We start from the raw sequence: 26,972 nt of genomic DNA, 5'->3' as shown, positions 1-26,972 counted from the left end.
ACAAAACAACTGTCAAAACCATCCTGTAAATCATTGCCAGTACTGCATCATCAGCTTGAAACCTTCATTTACCTCCAGGTCTGACCACCCTGCCTGCTCAGAACAGCAAGGGACAAATACGAGAAAAGCAATTCTTGGGGATTCCATTTTGAAGATAGCCTAGGTGGAAATATGTAAAATTTGAGACAGGCTCCTTCCAGCTACAGGGCTCTAGAAGAACCCAGCATACAATCCAGCTTGGTCCAGCCAGTGGGTTTCCTTGGGAAATTCCACTGAAAATAAGAATTTTTGAGGAGCAGCATTCCTCCCTATAAAGATGTCTGTCACTGCTAAATGAATAATCCCAGCCCAGTAAAAAAAAATCCATCCAGGGACAGACCAACACCTGAAGAAAATTTGCTCAACTTGGAAACACAGAAAAGAAGTGATCAACTATTTCTGTGGTACACTAATCCAAATATTCATCCAAATATTCATTTTTAAGTGGCCCTCACATTATTAACTGAGAAGTTTCTTTCAGTGGTGGTAGCAGAAAAGATGCTCTGATCAGTTACCAGCCACTTCATGGCTGTCTGGTTTGAATTGACCTTTCCAGGCTGTAAAGTACCCTGAATGAAAGAGCAAACACAGAAAGGTCAAGAAATATTTCTTCATCTTCAGCAACCATTAAATTCCATTTCCAGACACAGCTCCTGGGAATGGAAAATACTGAAATTCTACATGTTCTCACTTACTCAAGTAATCACCCTGAAAGAGGGAAAACTAACTCAGTTATTTGCTTAGAGGGGCACCAAGGTTCAGCACACTTTACTGGATCAAGTTTGTTTATCAGCATTTGTTTCAAATGGTGCAAATTAAGTGGGGGATTTCTGCATTCAGTCAAAGGACTGAGTGAAGTGCTTAATCACTTTGGTTAGAGGATTAATTAACAGGGCTGGTTTCCAATTTTTATGTGTATTTACACATGGCTTTGGAGAGGCTTCAGAATATTTTAAACAACAATCCCTGCAAAGACCTGACCTGCCCAGAACCAGCAACCACTGTGGGTGCCATGGTCATCTTCCATTTGTCATTTTTCCAAAGGATGGAACACTTTTAAAGGCACAGGTGCTGTTTGGTTCACATGCACTGTAGGACCTACCCCTCACACTTCAATTTGTAGCATGGACAACACTTCCCTGGCATTAAATGGCAGAATCCATTCAATTTTAATGGTTTACATCCAATTGCAGCTGGCTCTTCTCTACTGGCACACCCTGCAGGCAGCTCCTTCCACATCCCAGGGAATTTACTACACAGCCAAAGGAATATGACAAACCAGGCACCAGCTCAGCTAGAAAAACTTGGTTTTCTCTAGAACTTTTTTCTAGAATTTCTCTGCATTAGTCAGCTGCTTTTCTTGTATGTTATCAAATCCATTCTGTGTAATTCCTGGGAGCTACACAACAATAGTTAACTCTATCCAGGCTGTCTGCCTAACAGGTTTATTTTCCTCTCTTCCCTTCAGTATCCATCCTCAGCTCCCCTCTCATCTAATACCAAGGAGAGTGGGTCAAGGAAAAACTGGCCTCAAAGCATTCAAAACAGCTGGGATAAAGGGATAATCTCATTTCCTCACCTGCAAGGACCAAAACCAAGAAATTTTCAGCTATTCTGTTGGTGGTTGAGGGCAGACATGAGGTAAAACTTCCTAACAGGAAAGGCAGGAGAGAACAGATTGCTGGAGGAGGTTGTGATCATCCCACCAGTGGAAGGTTTTAAAATAAGGTGGATAAAGTTGAGTTAGGGGGGTGTTGGACCCTGCAGCAGAGAAGAGGAGCCATATAGCTCCCTGGGGATCTTGAATCCATGATCCTACAAGCCTGGAGGCTTCATATGAAGAGAGTGCAAACCTGGGACACTTTACCTTAGATAATGACATTGTCTAATCTATTCTTACACTTCAAAAGTTTTATCCTGCTGTAGATGCTTTGGATCTAGAGGTCTTCCATAATTTGGTGGGTGTTTAAAGTTCCCCCTTCTGGGCATTGGGTCCAATTCTGGAGTGACAGCAATTTACAGTGGCTGAGGACCTGTCCTTAGGTTCCTTGAGGAATTACCAGTGTTCATGCTGCAGGTCTGACATTTCATTGGACTTCACTTGTTTTTCTCTCATATTGTGAGAGAAATCCAGCACAGACCAGTGTTGTGCCAAGGATCCATCATGGAGAGGAGCCATCTGCCACACACAGAGCCCAGGTGCCAAACCTTAGAGCAACCAGCAGCACATATATGAAAACCCCTCTGGAAAGGCAGCAGACCCAGCCCATACCTTTTCCTGGTTTCATTGGATTTGGCAGTTTTGATGGTGCTCCCATCCTGGGTGGTTTCTCTGTCCTGGGAGGCAGGAGCATCTCTGACTGGAAGTGGAAGGATGACAGTCTCCTGAGTCACAGGTAGAACCTCATCCTCTGCTCCCTGCTGACCCAAGTGCTGCTTGGCATAGTCAAAGCCTTGTACTGGCTGCAAAAAAAACCACAGGAGAAACAACAGAAATTTCCAGCCTGTATTAGACTTCATCTAAATTCTCAAGTCCAATGTAAAATTTTTCACTATTCCTTAACTTTTTTAATTACTTAAGTGGCAGGTAAAAATACATAGATTACATGTGAATGCTCAACAGGAAACCAGTTTTCTGAAGAGACCTCCATTCCACACATTTTAAACATGATTAGTAAGAGTAAAATTGATCTTGGCTAACCTTTCTTACCCTGCTGCAACACCCCCAGAATTTACTTTGACAGGCAGTGACAGAATGAGGATGTGGAAGAAAAAATTAGGAGTAAAAAAAAAAAAAAAAAAAAAAAAACCATATAGAAAACTTTCTCTGACAAAACCCTTGTGTTTCCAAAGAGGGTGGGAGTAATTTATTCCCAGTCAAGCCAAAGTGAAAATGGCACACATCAGAAAGTTTCATGGGCAACATTTTCCAGAAAAAAAACCTTTTTCAGATCAGTGAAATTTTATTTCCCCTGGCTTGCCAGTTGTCTACTGGGAAGAATATTCCTGATTTCACCTGTTTCTCTTGGGAAGTGGCATTTTACCAGAGCCCTGCAGCCAGGCAATTCTTGCCCAGCAGAATTAACACATGCCTTCTGGGCAAAGCAGCCAAGGAAAGGTGGATTCTCTCAATGGAAAAATTAAACATTCAGACAAAACTTGACTTTTCAAACTGCATTTTTGATTGGAAGAAAAACAGAATTAAAAAAAAATAAATTAAAAAAAAAAAGAAGAAGAAGAAGAAACACAGAACAAAACTAACCTGCATTATCTGTTGGAGAAAAAAAAAAAGAAAAATAAATCACTCAAAGAAATTCCTGACCACCTCTGGAAAATGAGTTCTTGCTACACTAAATAAAACTAACTTGCCAAAAACAGGAAGGTTGCTCTTTCTGAAGTAAAAAGCTTATTGACAAAATGTTAAGAAAGGATCAGAAAACACTTCAAAGTTGAGAAAGAGGTGATTTTAAACCTCACTCGTGCTTTGGGAAATACTTTGGAATTAGTTCATGACTGATTGGTCACTCCAGGTTCCTGTCATGTCATCACTGAATAGTTTAGCTCCAAAAGAAAATCAGCAGGAGAAAAAAAATTGCTGTTGGCACAGAAAAAGGATGAGCTCTGAAAAGCATTTTCTTTTGTTGTGCCCCTTACTAAATCTGGGCTGCAGCTCTAAATTCAGATACATTTCACATGTGATCTCAGTCTGAAAAGAATGGGGTTGTTTTTCACTTTTTGAAACATAAAAAAATGCATTTCCTTTATGTGGACCTGCATGGCATTCCCAAACTCCTGCTCAGACTGAGGCTAATGGTTCCTAATGTGTTCCCACACTTCATTCCTCTGATAAGAAGCTTCAGTGCATTAAGGAGCAGGGTAATGCTGATAAGGGAGAGCAGACAACTCCACAAATCACCCCCATGGAACTTGCAATATGTCAGGGAAATGCCAATTCACCATCACCCCTCCATGGCAAGCAGGGTACCACAACACAGCCAGGCAGCAAACAAAGCTAGGGACAAATACTGCACAACATCCTACATAATAATATTGGTGACAAAAATAATGGTTTTCAGCCTTATTGTAAATATTAAGTGTCAATTAAGACATCCTTAGATATTCTTAAAAAGGTAACAAGAGAGAAGAGATGATTAAATCAGTTATTTCTCCCTCCATGCCTTTGAAAGAGTAAAATAAGTTTCAACTTCATATCTTATTTCAAAAAAAATGAAAACCAAAAAACAAGCAAACAAACAAAAACCTCTCCAAACAAAACCCAAACCAAACCAGAAACAGCAGGACATGAGAATTACTAAAGAATTCTGCAGTGTCCCAGCTCAGATCTGCCACAGGAAGAAAATGAAGGATTATTTTAATCAGAGTTCTACTTACCACCATGTCCAGCAACAAACTGCAATAAAAGGAGAGCTGAGAAAGTCATCCTCATCAGCAGACATATTGCATTAAATAAAATTTGCTCTTGGATCCCTGCTCTGTAAAAGCCCACAGGAGCAGATGGCTCTGCCACCCCTGGAGGGAACTGGCAAGGCTAAATCACAACCTGAAACACTGCAAATGTAAATGTCCAATAGATCCAAAATACTGACAAGGGCTGAGATTCTAATATTGCTTTGGAAATAATGCATGGATAGAGAGAGAGCTGTGATTACACTGCCTGGTGGAGGGCAGGCTGAGTATAGAGAGTTGTTCCTGGGACTCTCTTCCCTTGTAATTTTGTGAAAAAGACAGTAAAGGTGTAAAAAAAACGAGGGGAGAAGGAAAGGGAAAGGGAAAGGGAAAGGGAAAGGGAAAGGGAAAGGGAAAGGGAAAGGGAAAGGGAAAGGGAAAGGGAAAGGGAAAGGGAAGGGAAAGGGAAAGGGAAAGGGAAAGGGAAAGGGAAAGGGAAAGGGAAAGGGAAAGGGAAAGGGAAAGGGAAAGGGAAAGGGAAAGGGAAAGGGAAAAGGGAAAGGGAAAAGGGAAAGGGAAAGGGAAAGGGAAAGGGAAAGGGAAAGGGAAAGGGAAAGGGAAAGGAAAGGAAAGGAAAGGGAGGAAAGGAAAGGAAAAGGAAAGGAAAGGAAAGGAAAGGAAAGGAAAGGAAAGGAAAGGAAAGGAAAGGAAAGGAAAGGGCCTCTCCCCTCTATTTGTATAGTCAGTACAGTTTCACTGACTTTTTCTCTGTGCCCTTTATCAAACTGATAAGGTTTGTTTTCCCATGGCCTGCAGCACTTGCTTTTGCTTGTGAGTCTTAGACTATAGATCTTATCTCTATTTACCTGCAAAATTATTCTTTCATGGTCTTAAAAAAAAAGGTGAAGGGACAAATGAGATTCTAGACTTTTAAAAAGCATGCTGTGAATTAGAAAGCAAGGGGGTCAAAAGTTAACATCCATCCAAAACCTCAAAGCAAAAACAGTTGCTTAAAATAAAAACAGCATTAAAATAACATTAAAATACAATCCCATCAGAATTTCGCCCATTTGAATTTATACTTCTTTCACTTTACAGCTAGAGAGAAAATTGGAAAAAAAAATCAAAATAAAGAAAAAGGTATTTTTCAATTTTCCTTTTCCCTGTGACTGCATCTAGATGTCCCTGAGTGCTGAGGAAATTAGAAACAGCAACACAATTCCTAAGAGACATGCTGTAAACACGAGTTTGTAACTGAGAGGTCACTCTGCAAAGCTCATTTATTTACCCTTCAGCCTGCCAGGACACCAAAGTCTTGCCTTGACTGCCAGGCTCAGGCAGCAGCTCCTGCTGCTGTTCCAGAGATGTTTGATGCTGGATGTGGCAGCTCCACTCCCTCCTGCAGGAATGCAGCATCAGCCCCCTTAGAGCAAGGCTTCTGCAGCCCAAACACAGCAAAAAAAAAGCCACACCAGGGATCCCAACAGGCAGGGATGACTGGGATCCTCCTCTCCTCCCTGCTGCTGGTGCTCCAAAGGCATCACAGGATCTCTCTGGTGATGCTGCAGCACAGCTCGGATGAACAGAGCAAACCCTGAAACTGCTGCTTCAACAAATCACTCCAGTGGGACTCCCCTCCAGCACAGTCAGCATTAATCAGCACTCTCAGCCATGAGATACAACAGACTCATTTTAAATGGCATGGATATGTGCTCCCAAACTGCATGAAGTACAGCAATTACAGTTCAAGCAATTACCACTATCCCTAACACTGGAATTAATAATAAAACTCTTTTTTCATTTTCTTCTCAAAACATATTCCTTAGCCTTGTTTTAAGTAAAGATGCTGAAATCAGGATTGACCAAACCAGTCCCAGTCCCCTGCAGGATTTATTTTCCACAGTCCATACACCAGCTTAGATCCTGAACTAGACCTGGCAGAACCTTTCTGATGGAGCCATCACTGTGAAACTAGATGGAAAGTCACTCAGCTCTCATTTGGAAAAGCATCACTTTTCAGGTAATGAATTAAATTAAATTTTATGGAGTCTCAAAATAAACCAGAAAGGGGAAATGCACTCTGGAAGGGACTTTCTGCACTCCAGCCTGCAGGAAAAGCTCCTGAAAGGATCTGGTGTGGGTGCTGGCAGCTCAGCACCAATTGTTTTGTTCCAGCAATTGCAGATCCCATCTGATGCAAATATGACCTGACCTCACTCAGGCTTTAACCTGAGTCTGTATCTTGCAGCCTGATTAAATCTGGTTTCTCAGGAACAGTAAAAATCCAATTTTGTCTTTCTTTTTGGAATGAAAACTATGGATTAAAATATGAAAATACTTTCAAGTTTTTTCCTGTGCTCTAGCCTCAACCAGCAGTAGGGTGGTTGTTCTTTTTTTAATAGCAACTTTCTTCAGCTGGAGAGCATCCCATAATGATGGGGAGGTCAAAAGAATGTACAAGTTTTTTATCATTTTTTCTTTAGTTGGGACCAAGATAATAAGTAAAATTAATCAAATGGTGCATAGCACTTGCAACAGCCCCAAGTAAAGCATAATTTGCATTTTAGAGGCTTCAATGGGGAGTCTCATAGCACTGCAGTGATATTAATTCTTGTCTGTGTTTGTGATATTGTGTGTTTCACTTTTGCAGGTCTGGTCTTAACACTGAAAGGATAATAATGGATAAATAGACAAGCAAACTGGCACCAGAATGGAAATGTCTTTTCTGCATCATTTTTGATACAAATGTCTGGTTTCCAACTGGCACCAGCTGCACCCATCTGCAACAAACCTAAGATAAGGAGAAAAGAGCTGTCAAATGCATCATGCCTTCCTTAACTCTTCTTCCAATATACATTTTTCAGCACAAGCAACAGAGCTGAAATCTCAATAATCCTGCTGTCTGTAGCATTAAGAAACCAAAGAAAAAATTCATCATCTCAATCTCATGCCAGTGGGAAAGAACAAAGCCAGCTAAAAGGGCAAAGGAACAGTCTGACTTACACACAGGCTCCATAGGCTAAAAACTCCTATTTTTGGGTGAACCTGATCAAGAACCATTGAATAGCAACACTGAGAGGGCACTGTGGAGATGAAACAGAGTTCTGTGACATGTTTCTGTCAGAAGATTAACCTGGAAGTGCATTTGATTTGGGGAAAAAAAAAATCTTGCAATTGATATGGACTTTAAGAAAAACATAATTGTTTGAACCCAATCAGCTGCATCTATGCAAGAGTCACAGCCCCAGCAGGGAAATGGGTTTTGGGTCTGGAGCTGGGCCACTGACCTTGGCTCTCTGGGGCAGGTTCATCATGGTGTCTGGCTTGAAGTCATTCTTGTTCTTCCTGCACAGCACTGCAGTGATGATGATGATGATGACAGTGACCACAGCAATGGGGGCCAGCACAGCTGCAATGATCCACAGGTTGTTTGGGGGGTTCTTCACCACAGCTGCAGAAAAAGGCATTGGTAAGCTTCACTTCCTGCTGCTTCCAGCCTTCAGTGGCCTCCATTTAGAGGAAAAATTAGTAGAAATTAGTGTAAAAACACTGTAAGTGATCTAGCTTCCTATACAAGGATGTATAAAACAATACCTTCTGTATTACTTTACTAAGGAAAAAAGAAAAGGGGGAAAATCAGCAACACTGAATTCAGAAATCCCTGGGCTCTCTTCTCTTAGTTTTATATAACCTGGTTATATGCAAAAGCAAACATCCACTCCAAAGTCAATGCAATATATCACTCCAATGATTCATTTACACAATAAACAAACAAAGGTGCAAGAAATGCATCCTTAACTATTTTTCAAACTCAAACCCAGCCTAGAGTAAAGTAGCATAGCATGTGTGTCAAAAGAACATACATGGTGTCAAAGTTTGGCTGGCTCAGCAGGAGCTGACTGGCAGAGCTTTTTTAAAAAAACAATGAAACTAGCTCAAATAATTATTGTCTATATCAATAAGGCAATAAGAAGATGCTTCTCTTGTGCTCTAGAAAGAATTTATCATAGTTAAGGTCAGAAAATTCATCATTTCTAAAGGAGTGGAAATAACAAGGTTGGAAAGAGCTACTTGCAGATATATTAATGATGGCACAGGAAAAGGGTACATTTCAGAAATGCAGTGATGCAAAAGCATTTTAGATTCCATTTCATCAGAATAATCTCTCTTAGTATGAACCTTCAGCTTGTTCACACATAAGAGACTCTCCTGTGGCACATTCCCACTTCTCTCACTTCATTTTGTTCCTTGCTGGAAGAACAACCAGACAACCTCCCTATAAAGCTGAACTTTGCTGTATTTGTGAAATATTTAGTGGATTTCCCCATGATATCCCTGTTTATTTTGCTTGGCACTGGCTGCTGGTGTGGGCAGGCAATGGTGAGAGCACCAGCACAGAGCAGTTCCCATTTCCTGGGGGACTGGTGCTTTCAAATGTCATTGAGCTTATGAGCTGTCAGAGGCACTCAGCATCTCCCAGGATCAGACCTCAGATGCAAACCAGCTTGTTCTGTCATTAGGAACTTCCCAGCTCTCCAGATGAAAGCCTGGCTGGAGCCTGAGCCTGTTTTCTTTGCTGATTTGCAACTTTTTGGAAAGTGAAGTTTGTGGGGTGATGTAGGAACAGCATCTTTAGGATCAGAGCTTGAGCACAAGACTGCAAAAAGCAAGGTTGGAGACTTCCAGGGTTCACTTTTCAACAGACTCACAGAATTTTTAATTATTGACTTTGACATTTAGTTCAGGGATGAAAGGGCTGTGGGGAAGGAAAAAGAACCTGAATTTTAACAAATAACAGAAACTTTAATTATAGACTGCTGCTGTGGAAGCAGCAAACAATGGTTGAACAATTATATTCATTCCTTCTTAGGGATGCAGAGGAAATGATGACCTTATAACTAATAGGATAGACATTTAGGAGTCCTAATTTACATCTTCAATTCAGTTATCAGTCTCCAATGTGACCTAAAGTCAACCCATGGTTCATTCCACTCAGTAAGACTTCAGTGGAATTTGAAACAAGCCTTTCATTCTGTTGTAACTCAGTTTCTGGCTCATAACACATAAAAATCCTTTTTTTTTTTTGTGTTATTATTTGTCTGTCTCATCTAACCCAGCTATTAGCTCCTGAGGGTACATATCTTTTCTTACAGTATTCTGGGACAGAACTTTTCATTCTGCTAGAACAGAAATTATAATGAGCAAAAAATGAAATCCACACAAAGAATTTTCTGTGGCAATACAAAAACAGGCTGCAAATAAATTTCTTTCCAAAAGGAAAGAAATTGGGGTTTTTTTCCATAATAAGGTATAAAGATGGAATTACTTCCTACATTTCAAATACTTCACCTTCAAAATCTCAGGTACCTCAGGTCACAATTTCAATTTCTTTATATTCTCTTTTTACAGTGTTCTATGCATATGTGGCTGGTATGAAAATCTACAGATGAACAAGGCTTAGCAGACCATGGAAATGCAAAGTTAGATGATGATTTCATAATTGCCTAAATACCTGCATAAATATAAATCTCATCACTGCACAAAGAGCTAGGAAACTGCTATATCTATATCTTCTTCAGCAAAAAAACACATTAAAGAAATATTCTCATGGAAAACAAAATTACTTGGAATTTAAATGCTGGAATGGAGATCCTCAGGTTCAGCTGAGTTAAATTTAGTAGCAGACCATGATCAAGTCAAGGATCAGACAGTACATGGTACATTCTCTGGAAATAATATATTTCAGTCTTTTTACTCAATCCCATGTTTATGGATGATATATACATTACTAATTATAGTGGTCTCTTCTTTTCCTGTCACCATTTCACATAATTATTTCAGTAATTTCACTGCTCCTCCATGCAGATATAATTGCACCATTTTATGTGCTGTTTCACCTATAAGGAGATCCAGTGCAGAAGTCCACTATATAATTTTGACTCCTTCTAAAGAAATACTTTGGCAAAGTGGAGAATTCCAGTTAACAAAAGGCATGGATTTGTAGACTGAGCTGTTAAGTGCATGAAAAAACACTCCAAGTTTATCACTATGGGCCAAGTATATGGTAAAATCAAAATTTAAATAAAATGAAATAAACCTGTGTCCACAATCATTCAGTACCTGATGAAGGTCTTGAAAGAGAAATTTGAAAACACTTGACTTTTCAAGAATGAATTGGTTTTGGCCACGTTATCCTGAATGATACTATCATACCTTGAATCTGAAAACTGCCCATAAGCACAAGTAGCTCTTTTCAACTTCACTTTTCTGATCTGTGTCAAAACAATATCTCCAACAAACAGGTAGTTTTCTTGGTAAAAATTATTATTTTAAAAAATAATAATCCCTTTGAGATAGAAGGAATCTACACTATTCTGACCAAAACAAAAATAAGGGACATCTTAATAGCCACCACATTTTACTTTTTTTGGCCAAGTTATATAAAAAGCAATTTTGCCCCAGTCTGAGGTTGTAATGGTTTTGTGAACATCAGAATTAATTCTGACTTTCCCTAGTGTTCAGTTAATGGAATAAAAAAGGGATTAAGAATGGAATTTTTAAAAGGACTCTTACGATCAGCTTGAACTTGGATGACATAGCCCAGTGTCAAGGCCATCCTCTGGGAGTCCACTGTACTCAAAATTTTGGCAGCTGCAGTGCCCAGCAAAGGCTTCCCGTTGTATAAAGTGTAATATGTCAGTTCAGCTGGCTCCTTGGGTCCTGGAATACGTTGAATTTTTACCATCTTCAGGGGAAATAAAATAAATAAATAAATAAATAAATAAATGAAATTAAATAAATAAGGAGAGAAAGAGAAATAAAGTGTGTTCATGTTAAACCACTGCAAAAACTTGCCAGGAGCTATTTGGAGGCAGTTCTCACAGGGAACTCCTTCAAGAGCTCCTACAAGCATAAGCTCCATGCAAATACTCTCATAGGATCAGAGCTTCTCCCCTTCAGAGCCCAGGCTATTAAATCAGTCAGTCAGAGAATTGACTAAAATTTTTCTTTAAAAATATTCAAACATAATCCTAAGGTAAAACTCTACACTAAGAAAAGCATGCAGTAAGGAGGAAAGGATCAAAATTTTTGACATTGCAGTCCTCTGTAAATGGGAATTCTTATAATCTGTTCTAATACTGAAAACTCTACTTTTCTGGAATATTGCAGTTGAAAAACAGCCTCACATTTCACTTCTATACTCATTATTTTTTGGTCCCAGGTTGATAACAAAGGAATCATGCTTTTTCCATTTCACTCTGCAGAACACTGGCAGAATTTTTCCATTGTACCTCTACATTTCCTGAGAGTGCCAAACACTTTTAATGATTAGAAGAAAAAGGAGTTTTGTGATTCTTCTCCATTATGTTATGGAGTAAAATTTTAAAAAATTTACTTTTGGCAAGTAAGATGTGTTCCTTCTTTTAAATTATTTCAGTGGAACAATACAAAGAACTGTATTGTATACAGTTCAATACAAAGAACTGTATTGTATACAAAGAACTGTGGGCAAATGGGAAAGAAAATAACTTGGGTTTATACCTTACAACAAACAATAATTGAAAAACATAATTTAAATTTTTTTTAAATAACTAATTTTTGGAGATTAAAGAAGAAATCTTTTAACTGCCCATAGTTGGCTTAATTGGTGAGAAAACAAAACACGATCAGTTCAAAATACTGAATGTAAACTGCTGAAAATAAGAGGAAGATGATTAATAAATTACTCAGGTCTGAAGTCTCTACTTCATAGCATGATCTGGGGTCACATGATTTGATGACTAACCCTGTATAAATTAAGGCTGCTTCTCACACTTTTTTCTGAACAAAAAGGAGGAAAAAAAAGGAGTTCTAGCTTTGAGTTACCTAGGAAACTTTTATCATGAAGCAAAAAACTTGGAACTCTTCATTATGCTGAATACACTAAAATATGTACTTTGCACCAATCCTCATAGCAACCAGAGAGAAAATATTTATGAACACTGATTAACTAATGATGATTTCTCGAGGATGACAGGCATGCCAACATGGAGAAAAAGGCACGATCAGCAATGCCAGGCATTCTGCCCTCCCTGCCTTGACATCCATGAGAAACACAGGAAATTTCAGCCCAGGAAATTCAGTTAGGCATGTGTTTTGCAGGAACAGAAGCAGGGCACGTGCAAGCAGAGCCCTTCTTTGAGCACAGGTCCTTGGAGCACCTGCACGGTGTAGCTGCCCACGGTGGTGGCGCGGCGGAATCGCCTTCCCTGCTGGTGGGACATCATGAACAGCGGGGCCAGGCGCTGCTCCATCAGCCTGGCAAAGCTCTGGTTGTTCAGCCCCAGCAGGGCAATATCAACCCCTTGGATGACTATGGGAAAGGAGAAAAAACACGTATCAGCCCTTCATGCACAAGCAGGTAGAGTGGGGCAGTTTGGGACAGGGAGGTGCAGGCTGACTCAGAATAAAAATACCTGGACACTTATCACCTCTCAGTAAAGCCCTGTGGGGATATAACACACTTCTGTGCTAGGTTACAATGTAAGGATGTGCCCAAAATTTGTATTCTGTCACCATCTGCTGAAACCAGGTGGGGCAGTGACCCTGATCTCTGTGGAGATACCCTCTGCTAATGGGCCATCTTTAAACCAGCTGGGCAATCATCTTTATCTTCCCACAGCCCATCCTCCCTCCAGGAGATATCTCCTGTTCATGGCCACTGAGTCCCAGTGCATGGCTGATAAAATTCCATCATCCCACTGGGAGATGCTCCAGCCAGGGGAGGAGCCAAGCCTTTCCTACCCAGATAAAAACTGAGATTTGGAGCACCAGAGCAGGCATTACCCTCAGGTTTCCAGAGGACAAGAGCTACCAGACCTTTCTATGGGATCCCCGCTACAACAAGAGCACTTCATGTGCGCTACTATCACCACCCTGACTAGCAGGGTGTCAGGTTGTATTCTGACTGTCAGTGGTTTTTCTTTTGTAGTACTGCATGTATTTTAATTTTCTTTTTTTTATTTTTTAAATTTTTTTTTCCTAATGAATTGTATTTTTTACTTGGAGTCTCTCACTGGTTTTGCTTTCAAACCAGTACAACTTCTTTTCTCATCTCAAATAATATCAGTGATGTTTCACAGAGTAAAAATATCAAAATACCATTTCTGGCCCAGGGGAGCATCTACTCTTATGATCTTCAATGTAAAAATTAGATTCAAACCTATTTGAGAGCTGCTGGGTTTATGCTTATTGCCAGATGTTCCTGTTAACCAGTTTCTATCCTGAGGATTTGAACTCTGAAGTCTGGACTTTGTACAGCCTCAAACAAAATACCCTGTTTGAGAGCACTGAAACCTGAATAAACATTTCTGAAGTATGAATGAAGGCATCTGAAGTATACATGAATGCAGAATTTAAAAGACACTGGATTCTAAAGTTCAAAAAAAGTCATATGACATGCTGATTCAATTGATACATATGTATGCTTTTTTTCAGTATTATTTTGAAAAAGTCTTTTGGGACCACCAGGATCTTTTTGAAAACAGATTTTTCCATTGTAATATCAATAATAATCCATCCCAGCAAGTGCACAGAGGTGAGAAATGGAGTATCAGGTTCACAGGGTTCATACTGGGAGGAGCTGTACCACTCCCTTCAGAGGATCATAATCTCTGCATAAACTTATGTTTTATTTCAAATTTATGAAAAGATGGAACTGCTACCAAGTCTATTTCATGGCAGAGCCCTTTGCTCTTGCTCTCCTGAGAATTAAACAATTCCAGGTACAGACACACCAACTAGAAAGGCTTTGGTATCACTCAAAGATGTCTGAGGGAAAGGGTCTCTTTCTTGCCCAGTTATCAGTTCTGAAGTCAAAATGATTGTGCATGAAAATGTTGCACCTGTGAAATGACTTGATAAAAGGAGAATTTTGAAGCCTAAGAGTTTCAAGTGAAAATTGCAAAAATCCCTGCACCCAGACAGTCAGCAAATCACAATAAAGTTCCTTGGTGTAACAGCTTCACCTTTCTCCTGAGTTATGTCTACCTGCCTCTTTGGTTTCAGATTTAAATCCGTGTCCCAGGGTTTAAAAAAAGAAGAAAAAAAAAAGAAAAAAAAAAAAAAAAAAAAAGGAAAAAAAAAGAAAGAAAAAAGAAAAAGAAAAAAGAAAAAAAAAAAAAAGAAAAAAAAGAGAGAGAGAGGAGAAGAAAAAATAAAAGGTCTATTTGTGTCACAAAACTCTCAGAAGATAATGCTGCTCTCAGAATTGTTTCAACCAAAGTGCTCCAAATTCTGAGGTGGATGCTGGTCCTGGAGATGTCACTGTTCAAGATGAGCAATCACTTATGCCCCAGAGTGACTGTAAGGACATTTGTCCAGCTGTTCAGGCAGGTTCACTGGGCAGCCACTTATTTCTGTGTAAAATTTCTGTGTTCACATAAATGAGCACTAAAAATTATTGCCTGGAGTGCCTGGAGGAGGGAAGGACATTAGAAAGTACCTGTTATCACCCAGTAGTCTCTAGTTGATTCCGAGACATCAAGGTTTGGATACTCCAAAGCTTTAAAAATAGAAGATTAAATTATGTCAAAATATTTCAGCATCCTACACATTATGCATCCCAAAACTGGCTACCCAGACAGCAATAAATAAAATTGAACTATGGCCCAAGAGGAGATCCAGAGCATCATTTTCAGGGCGACAATTTCTCTTCTGTCTGAAAAAGAACACCAAGTGTAAGCAGAAGCAGCTCTGCCATACAAAGTAGAACATCTATCTCCTGTTGCCAAAATACTGGCTGGGACAGAGTCTGGGATGAAGCCCAGGAATACCCAGAACCAAGAAGGATAAGTAATAGGTGCTGTATTCATCTCTGTTGCTTTCTCCCCTGCAGAAAACCAGGCTCCGTGATGATTCTGTGATTAATCCTTACATAGCCCAGACCATAGTTTTAGCCTAAAATATGAAAATATTCCAGGACCAGATTCTACATGGATTGCAAACAAGACTAACAAAACTGTGAGCACACCTTGGAGTGTGGTGCTCTCTGACTGTGCACAGTTCAAGGCATTACTGCCATATGTGTCTGCATCTGTGACAAACTGGTATTTGCTGTTGTGATGCCTTTTGTTAGCTCCTCCATCCCCAAAGTGCACCAGGCTGTAAAGCTCAATGTGCTGCTAATTCATTACACAGCTCAGAGTTTCTTCAATGGATCAATGCTGGGAACTTAATTCAGAAAACCACCATGCTCTGCACATTGATAGGCTGCTACTGAGTCACCTTGATTTTTAAACCCCGAAGTGGCTGAGAATAGTAAACATGGTAAAGGATTTAATTATGCACAGCAGCTGCTTTTGAGGAGGATTTCACGGCGTGCCCAGAGCTCTGCATTTCCACGACATGGAAAGGCTCTGGAGGAGCCACTGGAGCCTACTGGGAAATAACATGCTCAGAGAACAACCTCAATATTTGTTTGATAAACTGAGACAACTCCACTGCCACGTGAATCAGCATCAAACACCCTTCAAAGGAAACATTTTCAGTCTGGAGCTGTAAACACTGTGCGTGCATTAAGTCCATGAGTCTGCAGTACAGCTGCTGCACTGGGAGTAAAACCAAGAGCTCCAAAATGAAATATAAGCCATTAGTTGTTAAAGAAACACTAGCTAAAGGCTTTATCATGTTTGTTCATCATGTGTGGGGATCAGCAGAGAGCTGCAGTACCACAAGAGACTGGCTGTGTGACGAATGGCTTGAACAGCTCCTGACTACCAAGCACATGCCTGCTCTGCCTTTGTGAGAGGAACCACAGCCCTCTCCCTGTGCAACAGGAGTATTTTGGAGGCCAAAGACTTGAACTGAGCACAGCCAGCATCAAAACTTCCTCCAGCTTTCCCCCTGTGCTCCTGGATGGCCCATGAAGACATGTCCTAAGCAGAGGGCAGCCAGCAGCCATCAAAAAGAACCTGTCTGATGAGGAATGGGAGACACATCCCTTCTAGGTCCAGGACCACATCCTCTATCAACAGCATCTCTCTCTGCCTCCCCTTACCTGTGGAAAGTCTTCATGGTAACACAAGCCCACCTTGAGATGTGTCTCTTACCCTGTGATGGAAACTCTGATTCAAAAGTGCACCAACAAAGTGCAAGAACCTTTAGGGCAGTGCCACCCATTTGTTTCCAAACATCATCATTTGATAGGCAATGCCTCAAAACAGCACACAAACCTCCTTTCCCAAAGGTTTGCACAGCCACCTAAGTCAGCTGTGATTCCTGCCTCACAGCAGAGAGAAACCACTGACCCCAGAGAAAGCAAGATGAAGAATTGCACCATGTCATTTCTCTGCTGTTGGGCTGTTTGCAAACAAAATGGACTGACAACAACAACAACAAAAAAAAAAAAAAAAAAAAAAAAAAAAAAAAAGATAGTTTTTGTTTTCCTCTGTGCACACTTTCCAAGAGTCTGCTTCTGCACTGATGCACCCAGCATGTCCCTGTCTCTTGTCACTCCCAGCAAACACAGAACTTCAGTCTTCATCAAGCTTAATTTCACATATCACATTAACAAGCTGATTAAGCAGAAATCCCCATAATCAGGTGCCTCGTCCCTTTAATCATTTTAAATAAATTAGCATGCAGAGTCAGAGAGCACCACATGGGCTGCCCACAATTGTACCTCAGAGCTTTCACAGCAACTGGAGTGCAAGAAAACCATGGATGCCAAAGCACTCAGACCACACACAAATTGAGGATACAGTCCAAAAAATGCACCAACATCTCTTTAAAACAGAAGAACAGATGGAGCTCACCCACTACCCAAACACACACTCACTGCCTGAGCCCAGCCCAGCCCCTGGGCTGAGGATGTCACTGAAGCACAGGGCTGAAATTAAATTTCATTCAGTGCTGTGCTAAGCACTCCTGAAATTAAGACTTTGGGACCTCTTGTGCTTTGATTTTCACAAAACTATGATTTTGTTTGAAAGCTGGCATGGGAATTTTTTTTTTATTAATGACAGAGTATATATGTTTTTCCTTAGTTTTTTGCCAGCAGCCAAGATTAACACTGAACCCAGGGTTAAAAATAATAATTTCATTCCCCCCTCCCCTCCTTTTTGTTTAACAAAATACAGTTTAAAAAGTAGCTAGAAAATCTACCCTGAGGCTGACAACAAAGCCAAATTCTGGCTGTTCTTGATGCTGGGAAGCACATACTTACATTCAGCAATGGTGAGAGGTGGGTAGGTGAGGTAGAAACCCACCAGCTCAGCTGACAGCTGATTAAGAAGGTTGCTGGAAATAGTGCCATTTAGAGTTGTGCTTTGATTTTTCACTACATAAAACAGAGTGACAGCTTGGGAGACATTGGAGGTGTTCAAAATCTGAAACAGAGGGGGGAAAAAAATAATATGTTGTTGTGGTTCAGCTCATTAAAAAAAAAAAAAAAAACACACACAAGAAAAAAAATAAAAAGAAAAAAGGAAAAACACCAAGACAGTGCAAAGAAACTGAGGAGATGTTAACCTGAAGAATGGATTTGCTGCATCTCATTCAACTCTACTTGTGTGATACTTTAATCCCTGCTTTAGCACTTGCAGGGTTCCTTGAGGACAGAGGCAGAAATGATGCAGTCAGGATTGAAAATGTTTTCCCCTGTTTTTACCAGGAAATGTGGGATGAGGAGAGGATTCTTATCAGAAAAATCATTCAGTGCTTGATGCAGAGAAATTGTTCTGCTGTCTCTGCTGCCTTCCTACTGTTGGTTTCTATACCCACACATTTTCCATATGAAATTAAGGGATATCATGTCCTTCTGTTCCTAACATCATATGAATGCCTGCTCTCCTCCCCACTCTAGCTCAGTGCCTGTCTCTTCCTGACCCCAAATTTGAATATTACATTTTGAGGACCAATTCTATTTGGCAAGTACTGGATGAAATTCTGAAACAACAGGAACAAAACCCCACGTTTTCCTGGAAAACTTATGCCCAGGGACAAGGGCAATGGGGTTATTTATCTACTGATAGGTAGGGCTGACAGCATTCATGAATGTTATTTAAATATCCCATTTTTATGGTTTGGATCACCAAGTCGAAAGAAAAAAACATTGTATTAAAAAAAAAATCAGAATAGCCCAAGGTCAGACCAAGATATCTACTTACAAATGGCTGGAGAGAGGGTTGGACAATCAGCACAGGACAAGAGGAATAAATGGCTTTCAACAGTGTAAGATTATCCCACAGCTATGTCAGAGCCATAGATCATGGCTGGGTTTAAAAAGGGTTGATGACTTTTTATTCTGTATCTTTGCCCAAATGTTTTTTGTCATTTCCTTGGGTTTTTTTCTCCAGTTACAACTGGACATCTTTATCACATAGTGAGTGAAAGGATGCTTCTTTTTATTTAAATTTGGGTAGTTCTGTTATGGGAACCTCCAAGTGACCACTCCTGATTCACTACAGCACTCATGGCTGGAGAGCCAAGGCCAATTTCATTTCTCCTTTTCCTTTTTCTGCCTTTTCCTCACCTCCCCTCTACTCTCCTAGGGCAGCAATGCCTTTTCTGAACTGGCTCTGTCTGCTCCAGAACTGTTCCCCAGTTTTCAATTAATCTAAAGCCCTCCTGCAGTGTTTTGTAAGATTTAGTCTTTTGTGTGGTGCTGGTATAACTTCAGAAAAATTGATCATGAAGATCACACCCCTGAGCCTCTTGCTTCCCAGCTTATATGTTGCCTCCAGGATCTCCATCCTATCTCTTCCTAAATTGGCAATAGCCATAAAAACACCCACCACCTTCTTCTAGGGCTCCTTCCAAAATTGCTCAGGTGCTTTGTGAGATCTCCCACTTCCACCACAAGCAAATTAGCCACCATGAAATTCCCCTCAGTGTCCAGCTATTGAAAAGGTGTGTGAAAATCAGACTCTTAGTGGTGAATTTGTGCCTGTGAGTATGAAACTGATATGCACACCAGGAGAAGGAAATCTATTCCATTATTTCATCTTTATACCTGAATAGCCTCACTGAAAGCCACTGATGTGTCAGAATAACATGTTCAGTAAAGACATAAATCTGGAAGACTGTGTTTTTTATACTTGGAATTTCATTTATATGACTGAACTGCAAACAGTAAAACTCCAATTCATGAAAAGCAACAGCCTTCTATAAATCATGCACTTACAAGTTTTCCTGCAATGCATAAAACAATCTTACTGCAGATGAAAACACAAACTTCCTTCCAGAGTGACAGTGTGTTGGAATAAAAACATACACATGGCAAAGAATAACCAGGAGGGTTTGCCAACAGGCACTGAAAGAACCCAACACTGTACCTGAACAGTTAAGTTGTTGCTGGTGTTTAGGACCTTTCTTTCAGCATCCTGAAATGCTCTCTGGAGCCTCTGTTCCATGGTCTGAACAAATTTGCATGACTGAATATTGTCTGTTTGACCCACAAACTGCAGCTCTGGAAAAAGGAAGGCATTAGCATGTGCAGCACCAAGAACAAAATGATCAATTTACACATTAAGCAGGTGAAAATAATGCCACTTCAGGAACTGCACTAAATTAGCCTTAATTAAGACAAAATGTAGGAATTAAATTGCATTATTAGAAGTGATTCTTTCCACAAACAAATGGAGGTTGCCACTGCAATGATATATAAGATGGTAGGGCCTGCTTACTGCTCACCAGGCAGTAAGCAAAGTCATTCTAAAAGACAAGTTATGATCCTAAATCCTGCAGGTCATTTGGTCCTGCAAATTATAATCAATTGATTATCATTCTGTTTTATTTTCACTCTAGGAAAAGTGTACTTAACTTCCAAAAGTATGTGTACACAAACATTGTAAGAACACATGTGAGAAATATTTTCTATCATTTAATACATCATTTCAGAGCACTGAAATTACTCTGTACCGATGTTTGCTGCCACCTCCCCTTGATGTCTTTTTTGGGACTACCTAAAAAACAGAGGCCAGACAGAATTAAGGGAATAAAAAGCAGTTATATTTATTGCAGGGTCTTCAGGTACATTTTGAGCAGACAAAACCCCCCGGGGCTATACCCCAAAAATGGACACCAGGACAGGGGTTTCTGCGCTTTTATAAATTTGGGGGAATATTGGGGGTTGATCTCCCAGTTACAGGTTCAGGTAATGAAGTTATTTACCCCAAGTTTGCTCTCCCCCAACTCTCTTTTGTTTACATTTCTGGGGCCTGAGGCAGTGAGGTGTCCTTGATTCCCAGGCCTGGAGAGGAATTGTTGGTTCTGAGCAAACTGGGAGAGCAGTAGCTAACACTCTGTATAGAGTTTAGAGTTGTGCACTGAAGAATTGCAGGATTAGAAATATTTGGAATGTGTAAAAGCTGAAACTACAAGGCATCACTGTCAGAGCAGTGTCCATGGCCCTGGCACTGGGAAAGTGCCCACAGGAAAGCAGAACCTGAACCCAAGCAGAGCCTGCCCTGCTGCACACCACTGCCCCAGAGAGCCCTGGGCACGGCTCCATGGCCACACACCCACCCTGGCAGGACATCCCAGCACAATCAGGGTATCCCAGACAGGTAACCCAGCCCAGACAGGGCATCCCAGACAGGTATCCCATCCCAGACAGGTATCCCAGCCCAATCAGGGCATCCCAGACAGATATCCCAGCACAAACACGGTATCCCAGCCCAATCAGGCTATCCCAGCCCAATCAGGCTATTCCAGCACCATCAGGGTATTCCAGTCAGGCTATCCCATCCCAGACAGGCTATCCCATCCCAGACAGGCTATCCCATCCCAGACAGGCTATCCCATCCCATCCAATCCCACACAGGCTATCCCATCCCACACAGCCTATCCCATCCCATCCAATCCCACACAGGCTATCCCATCCCACACAGGCTATCCCATCCCACACAGGCTATCCCATCTCAGACAGGCTATCCCATCCCACACAGGCTATCCCATCCCACACAGGCTATCCCATCTCAGACAGGCTATCCCATCCCACACAGGCTATCCCATCCCACACAGCCTATCCTATCCCATCCCATCCCAGACAGGCTATCCCATCCCACACAGGCTATCCCATCCCACACAGGCTATCCCATCCCACACAGCCTATCCCATCCCATCCCAGACAGGCTATCCCATCCCACACAGCCTATCCCATCCCACACAGCCTATCCCATCCCATCCCATCCCAGACAGGCTATCCCATCCCACACAGGCTATCCCATCCCACACAGCCTATCCCATCTCAGACAGGCTATCCCATCCCACAGAGGCTATCCCATCCCAGACAGGCTATCCCATCCCAGACAGGCTATCCCATCCCACAGAGGCTATCCCATCCCACAGAGGCTATCCCATCCCAGACAGGCTATCCCATCCCACAGAGGCTATCCCATCCCAGACAGGCTATCCCATCCCACAGAGGCTATCCCATCCCTCACTCACCTGTCTTCAGCTGGAAGTGGTAGGCAGGCTGGGGCTGCCAGGGCAGGGCCAGGGCCACCAGAGCCTGCAGGTGTGGCACGTGCTGCCTCATGTCTGCAGTGGCATTGCCAATGCCATAGGCCAGCAGCTTTTCTGTGACAGCAGCAGGGGTGAAAACCAGCCTGCCCCGTGTGACATAGTACCCAACAGTGAGGTTACTGGACTGCTCCAGCACTTCAACCTAAAAGACACAGGCAAGCAGGTTTGGGGTTATTTTACTTGCAGTTCAGCCACTGTTTGGTGGGGTTTTTCAGCTTGAGTGTGTGTGCCTTGCAGGGATTTAATCCTGTAATCCCTACAAACCCTGTGGGATCACTTAGTGTCTATCAGCAAAACTGCTCAGAGAGTTTTAGGCTCAGCTCATGCAGAATGAAGGAGTGCAGAGCTGCCAATCTTCAGGTTAGGCTGGGCCTTCATTCATGCACAGATACTGGGACATTTTACATATGCATGGAAAAACACAGAGAACTTCCAGCTCCTACTCCATGCCTGAAGTGTGTTTCTGTCATTACAGGTTTGCAGATAAATTTTTGAAAGACATGTTTCCAATATTTAATCAAGCTATCTCATATCTCCTGTACTGTCCCACACAAGTCTGTGAGTGGACCTATATGAGTGGAAATACCAAAACTCAAGAATAGACACACTGTGAATCCAAACATGAACTCAGTTTTACCTCAAAATTCTGCATTTTCAAAAACAGTTTTAACCCCTGGAACTGGTCCTCCTCACTAAGTTTGAGCTGGTTTCCTCTGTTAGAAGTTTGCAAAAAGGTGGGAAGGGGACTAAACCTGGCAGTTTTTATTGCTGCTGCCAAGGAGCACACAATTCCCAAACCAGCTGACACCTGCACCAATAAAGCACCAGGACCAAAGTAAACAACCTCTGTTTTGAGAAAAACTGCTTTTTTCCTTCCCAGAGGCTTGGTTAGTGTGGCTCCTAGCAACTTGGACCCCCACAAATCCCACCCTGAGGGAAGCTGTGTCCCAAGGAAAAGATCTCTGGCAGCCCACCCGAGCCTGCTCTCACCCACAGCAGTGCAGAGGTTTGTGCAATTTACCTGCAGAACACATCACCTCCATTTATTTCCAATAAAACAGGCTCTCTCCCTGCTTGGATTGTTGTCCCTGTGAAATTGCACCTGTCAGGTGCTGGGTTTCCAGGGCAGGGACCTGACAGCAGTGACACCCCATTTACCAGCCATGCTCCTGCCATTGATCCAGGAGAGCACAGCAGCACCCTGAGCAGAAATCACTCCTGAGCTGCAGGGGGAACAGGAAACTGCTGCCACTAATCATTTTCCCAAAAAAGAAGTTTGCATCTCTCTCTTCATCAAATTAACTGCTAAAAATTTTGAAGTATTCCTTATATTTTCAGAGACCAGAGTGCTACCTCTGGCTGCTCTCCATAGGAAAATCTCAGTGCTCCCTTCCAAGAGGCTTCCTGCATCCAGACAGCCCTGGAGCTGCAGCTCTTTGGTGGGAGAGCTGTTTTGGTGAAATCAAGCAGGAGAAGGCAGGCACACCTACCTGAGCACTGACATTCTGGTGGAAAGCTTGTCTCAGCACTTGGTTGAGGCCTTTTCTCACACTCTCCCTGAAGGCATTGCTGATCATCATCCTCCTTGTGTTCAGAAACAGAACTGTGGAGCAACAGAAGCCACAGGGGTGGTTTGAGACATCACCGTGCTCCTGTTTGCTTTCTTTAATTGTTTTACATCGTGCTGGCTGTGCAGGGATCATCAAAGCTGCAGCCTGGATTAGCAGCAGCTCCAAAGACAACAACTGAGGGGATCAGCAGCTCCTGAATTCCCTATTCATCCCATGGCAATAGCCCATTGTTTCCAGAGCAAGGTCTAACAAATGCAATTTCTTTAGCAGCAGCAGCAAGCCTTTGCCCTGCTGCCTTACTCACTGCCTGGGGACAGGCTGGCACAGCATTCCCAGGGCTCCACATCCTCATGGCCACAGCTATCTAAAAGAAATCTGCTGCTCCACTGTCATAATTATTTTCTATTTAGGAAGCATCTGTATACTTTCTTCAATAAACCTATTGCTATCTTCTTCTTTTTCTCTTGCAATTTGCAGACAGACTTTTATAGCTGTGCTCAAGTCCTTTCAATCATAAACTCTACACAAGCTACTTCTATCTTTAGAAATAGCTGTTGTACTCATCACACTACTGATGGGGATATTCAGCAGCTAACAAACACACATTAGGTCCAAAAGCTGCTTATTCCACTGTAGCCTGTATCAAGGTCACAGACTCTTTTCTGTACCTATTCTTTAGATCTTTGACACACACACACACCTGTACCGTGCTGCCACAAGGAGCCCATAAAAACCTGGGCAGGGCACCTCTCCAGGCCCCTTGAGTTTATAATTCTTACAGCTGAGGAGAAGCTGTCCATGAAAAAAAAAAAAAAAAAACAGCCAGAGCCAGAAGTGGCACTGTTCACACAGAAAACTCAAAATCCTCCCATTTTGAAGTGGGCAATTTTCAAATGGATCTGTAATGATAGAATTAGGTGTGATGCTATAATACTGAACAAGTTCGGGCCACAGTGACATCTCTGAACAAGTCCAAGCCTTGCTCTGTATTGTGTGCACCAGCCAAACCATATTTAGCTGGTTTTGTCCATATTTTGCTGCCTAGTTGTTTTTCTGCATATTTTAAACCAATGTTTATAACAAGTGCACAGCACAAGCCATTTTTAAGTATTTTTCTGCAACTTGTTAAGACCCTCCAAGACCACTGAAACATAAATTGTGCTAAATCAGGAAAGAAGAAGCTGAAAAACAGAATACAGAAATTAGAAGACTCAAGATAAATGTGGGCAGTGAAATTCTGAAAGGGCTCATGCAGTGTGTGAACAGCAGAGAGGCACTAATCAAGAAATGCACGGACAGTAGTCTTAGAATGTATAATTAGGGCTAAAAAGTAAACATAATTCTGCATAATCATATTGATTTGCTGTCCAAAAGTCCTATTTCTCCTGCAATGATAGAATTGGGTGATTGTAATATTAGAACAGAATGATGGTTTTGTGCATTGAGCATTGACCAAGGCAGGTTATTGCACTGTCCTCTTCAGCAGCACTGACTCCTCACTGCAAAGCAGGCACCAAAGCACCCTGGCTTACAGGGCTGTCCCTGAGCTTCACAGCACCTCATCTCACCACTCCATTTGATGTTGGAGCCAGTGAGTTAGGCACACGGTTGTAAACAAGACTTAAACATGATAAAGCTGTAGTAAAAATATTATTTACATTTTTCACATAAAACAAAATAGGTTGTATGCGTAGTTCTATACGTAACCTGGTGTGATAAAAAACTAAAATCCTAATAGGTTAAAAAGCAGCGGTCCGAGCTTGTGCCTTAGCTTGTTAGAAAAATTCCATGTAAAAGTATGTATTAAAAAGAGTTGTTGCTTTTAGCCATTCAGCTTTTAGCCACCAGCTTTTGCCAAGGCTTCTAGACATTCACTTATTGCTTTGCTAGCTGCTTTACCATTGCTTTTTGCCATTGCCTTTTAAAACCAATGTGCTTTGCTATAAAATGTGCTTTGTAATAAATAATCTTTTTAACTATTAGCTGCTTTGACACATGAAAGCCAAGCCACAAGCAAAGCCAACACCGTTTCCATCCAACACCGCTGCTCGTACCCATCCTGCTGAGATCCACCACTGCTGCCTCCCATCCCTTGGCACTGGGGTGTGTTGTCACAGCCCCCCAGAGCAGGAGAGCCCCCAGGCCAGGCTGCACGTACCTGTTTTCACCATCATGTTGGCAGAGAGCCTGCAGTCCAGGGCGGGAGCTGCCGTCATGTTGGCGAAGGCGGTGCCGGCAGGAGCAGGGCTGGGTCCCGCTGCAGGAGGGGGAAGCCTAGTTGTTTTCGCTGATGCTGTAATAGATGCCAAAGCTGCTGTCATTGTCAGTGGGTATGGGGGTGGCCTTGGGGTGATGTCTGAGCTCGGGGGGCTCTGGGTGTCAGGCTCTGATGCTGTTTCTATCTGCCTCGTGGGTGCGAGTGTGGGCGCGCTGCTCCTGCGGGTTGTGAGCAGAGCTGGCATGTCCAGAGGTGAGGCACTCATGTTCCTCATTGCAAAAGCAACATCTGCCTGGGCTCCTGCTGAGCTCACATCTGGTGTCACTTGGGTGGCAGTGATGTCTTTTGTTAGTGTCTGTGTGCTTAAAGCCATCACGGATGGCAAAGGTGTGTTTGCAGTGCCTAGAGAAAAGAAGGGAGAAGCTGGCACTGGTGAAGCTGGAGATGGTTTTCTCGTTAGTGGTTTTGCTTCTGAAGTTTCTACTGTAGGTATTGCACCAGAAGATACTCCAGATAACACTGTAAGAACAGAATGGGTAAAGTTGGTTGTTGGCAAAAAAGGAGACTCTATCTGTTGGTGATGCATGGACAGAAGTTATGATGACTGCACTGCAGAGCACTGGTGGGAGGGGTTTGCAATGGGATGCCCTGGAAGCTTTATTTGATATCTTACTGGGAGCTAGACTATGACTCATAGCACTTGTGTCCCACTCCTCCTCACTGAACGTGGCTGGGGATTTATCAGCCATAACCAAATAACCAAGGGATTCCACCTGGCTGTCTGCAAATTCTGGAAATCTTCCAGAACAGACAAAACTACTCAAGAGAGTAGAGCCAGAAGGCTTGGCTACAGGGCAGGGGGACTGGGCTAGCAGTGTGCTGAGGGTGACACTGCTGCTGTTTGAGACATTCAAGCTGTCAGTGAGCTGAAAAGCCAGCACTGGTGCTGTGCCTAATGTTTTGGGCAGTAATCCTTCCAGAATCACTTGTTTGGGATTCTGGAGAGCTGGGGAAAGCACCTGCAGCATTAACAGGAGGCACATTTAAATGGAGAGGTGCTTTTCCCATGTGTGCTGATAGAAGCATCTCCAACACAGAAGAAATCAGCAATGTTTTCAGCCATGTGTCCATGCTTTTTTTGCAGAGGCATTGTCAGTGCAGTAGCAATGGATGAATACTGAACAGGAGATGTTTTCAGTGCAAATGCATCTACATCAAATTCTGAAAAA

The 26,972-nt window shown here is 42.0% G+C and overlaps 1 protein-coding gene across 1 annotated transcript in view; it reads right to left on the bottom strand.

The window, feature by feature from the left end:
- Window positions 1-26,972, bottom strand: part of KIAA1549L (KIAA1549 like) — a 112,521-nt gene that overhangs the window by 41,007 nt on the left and 44,542 nt on the right. The window contains exons 3-12 of the mRNA XM_079310131.1: window positions 25,684-25,818; window positions 23,445-23,557; window positions 21,877-22,096; window positions 19,761-19,894; window positions 17,651-17,813; window positions 14,930-14,989; window positions 12,648-12,799; window positions 11,020-11,191; window positions 7,734-7,897; window positions 2,312-2,502 (exon numbers count right to left, since the gene is read on the bottom strand). Of these exons, the coding sequence (XP_079166257.1) occupies window positions 2,312-2,502; window positions 7,734-7,897; window positions 11,020-11,191; window positions 12,648-12,799; window positions 14,930-14,989; window positions 17,651-17,813; window positions 19,761-19,894; window positions 21,877-22,096; window positions 23,445-23,557; window positions 25,684-25,818 (1,504 nt within the window). The remainder of the gene's footprint in view (window positions 1-2,311; window positions 2,503-7,733; window positions 7,898-11,019; window positions 11,192-12,647; window positions 12,800-14,929; window positions 14,990-17,650; window positions 17,814-19,760; window positions 19,895-21,876; window positions 22,097-23,444; window positions 23,558-25,683; window positions 25,819-26,972) is intronic.

The sequence above is a fragment of the Erithacus rubecula genome (assembly GCF_903797595.1).
Source record: "Erithacus rubecula genome assembly, chromosome: 6".
In the NCBI taxonomy this organism is placed as follows: domain Eukaryota; kingdom Metazoa; phylum Chordata; class Aves; order Passeriformes; family Muscicapidae; genus Erithacus; species Erithacus rubecula.
Note: the sequence above shows the minus strand (reverse complement) of the source record. Positions and strands in the feature narration are given on the sequence as shown.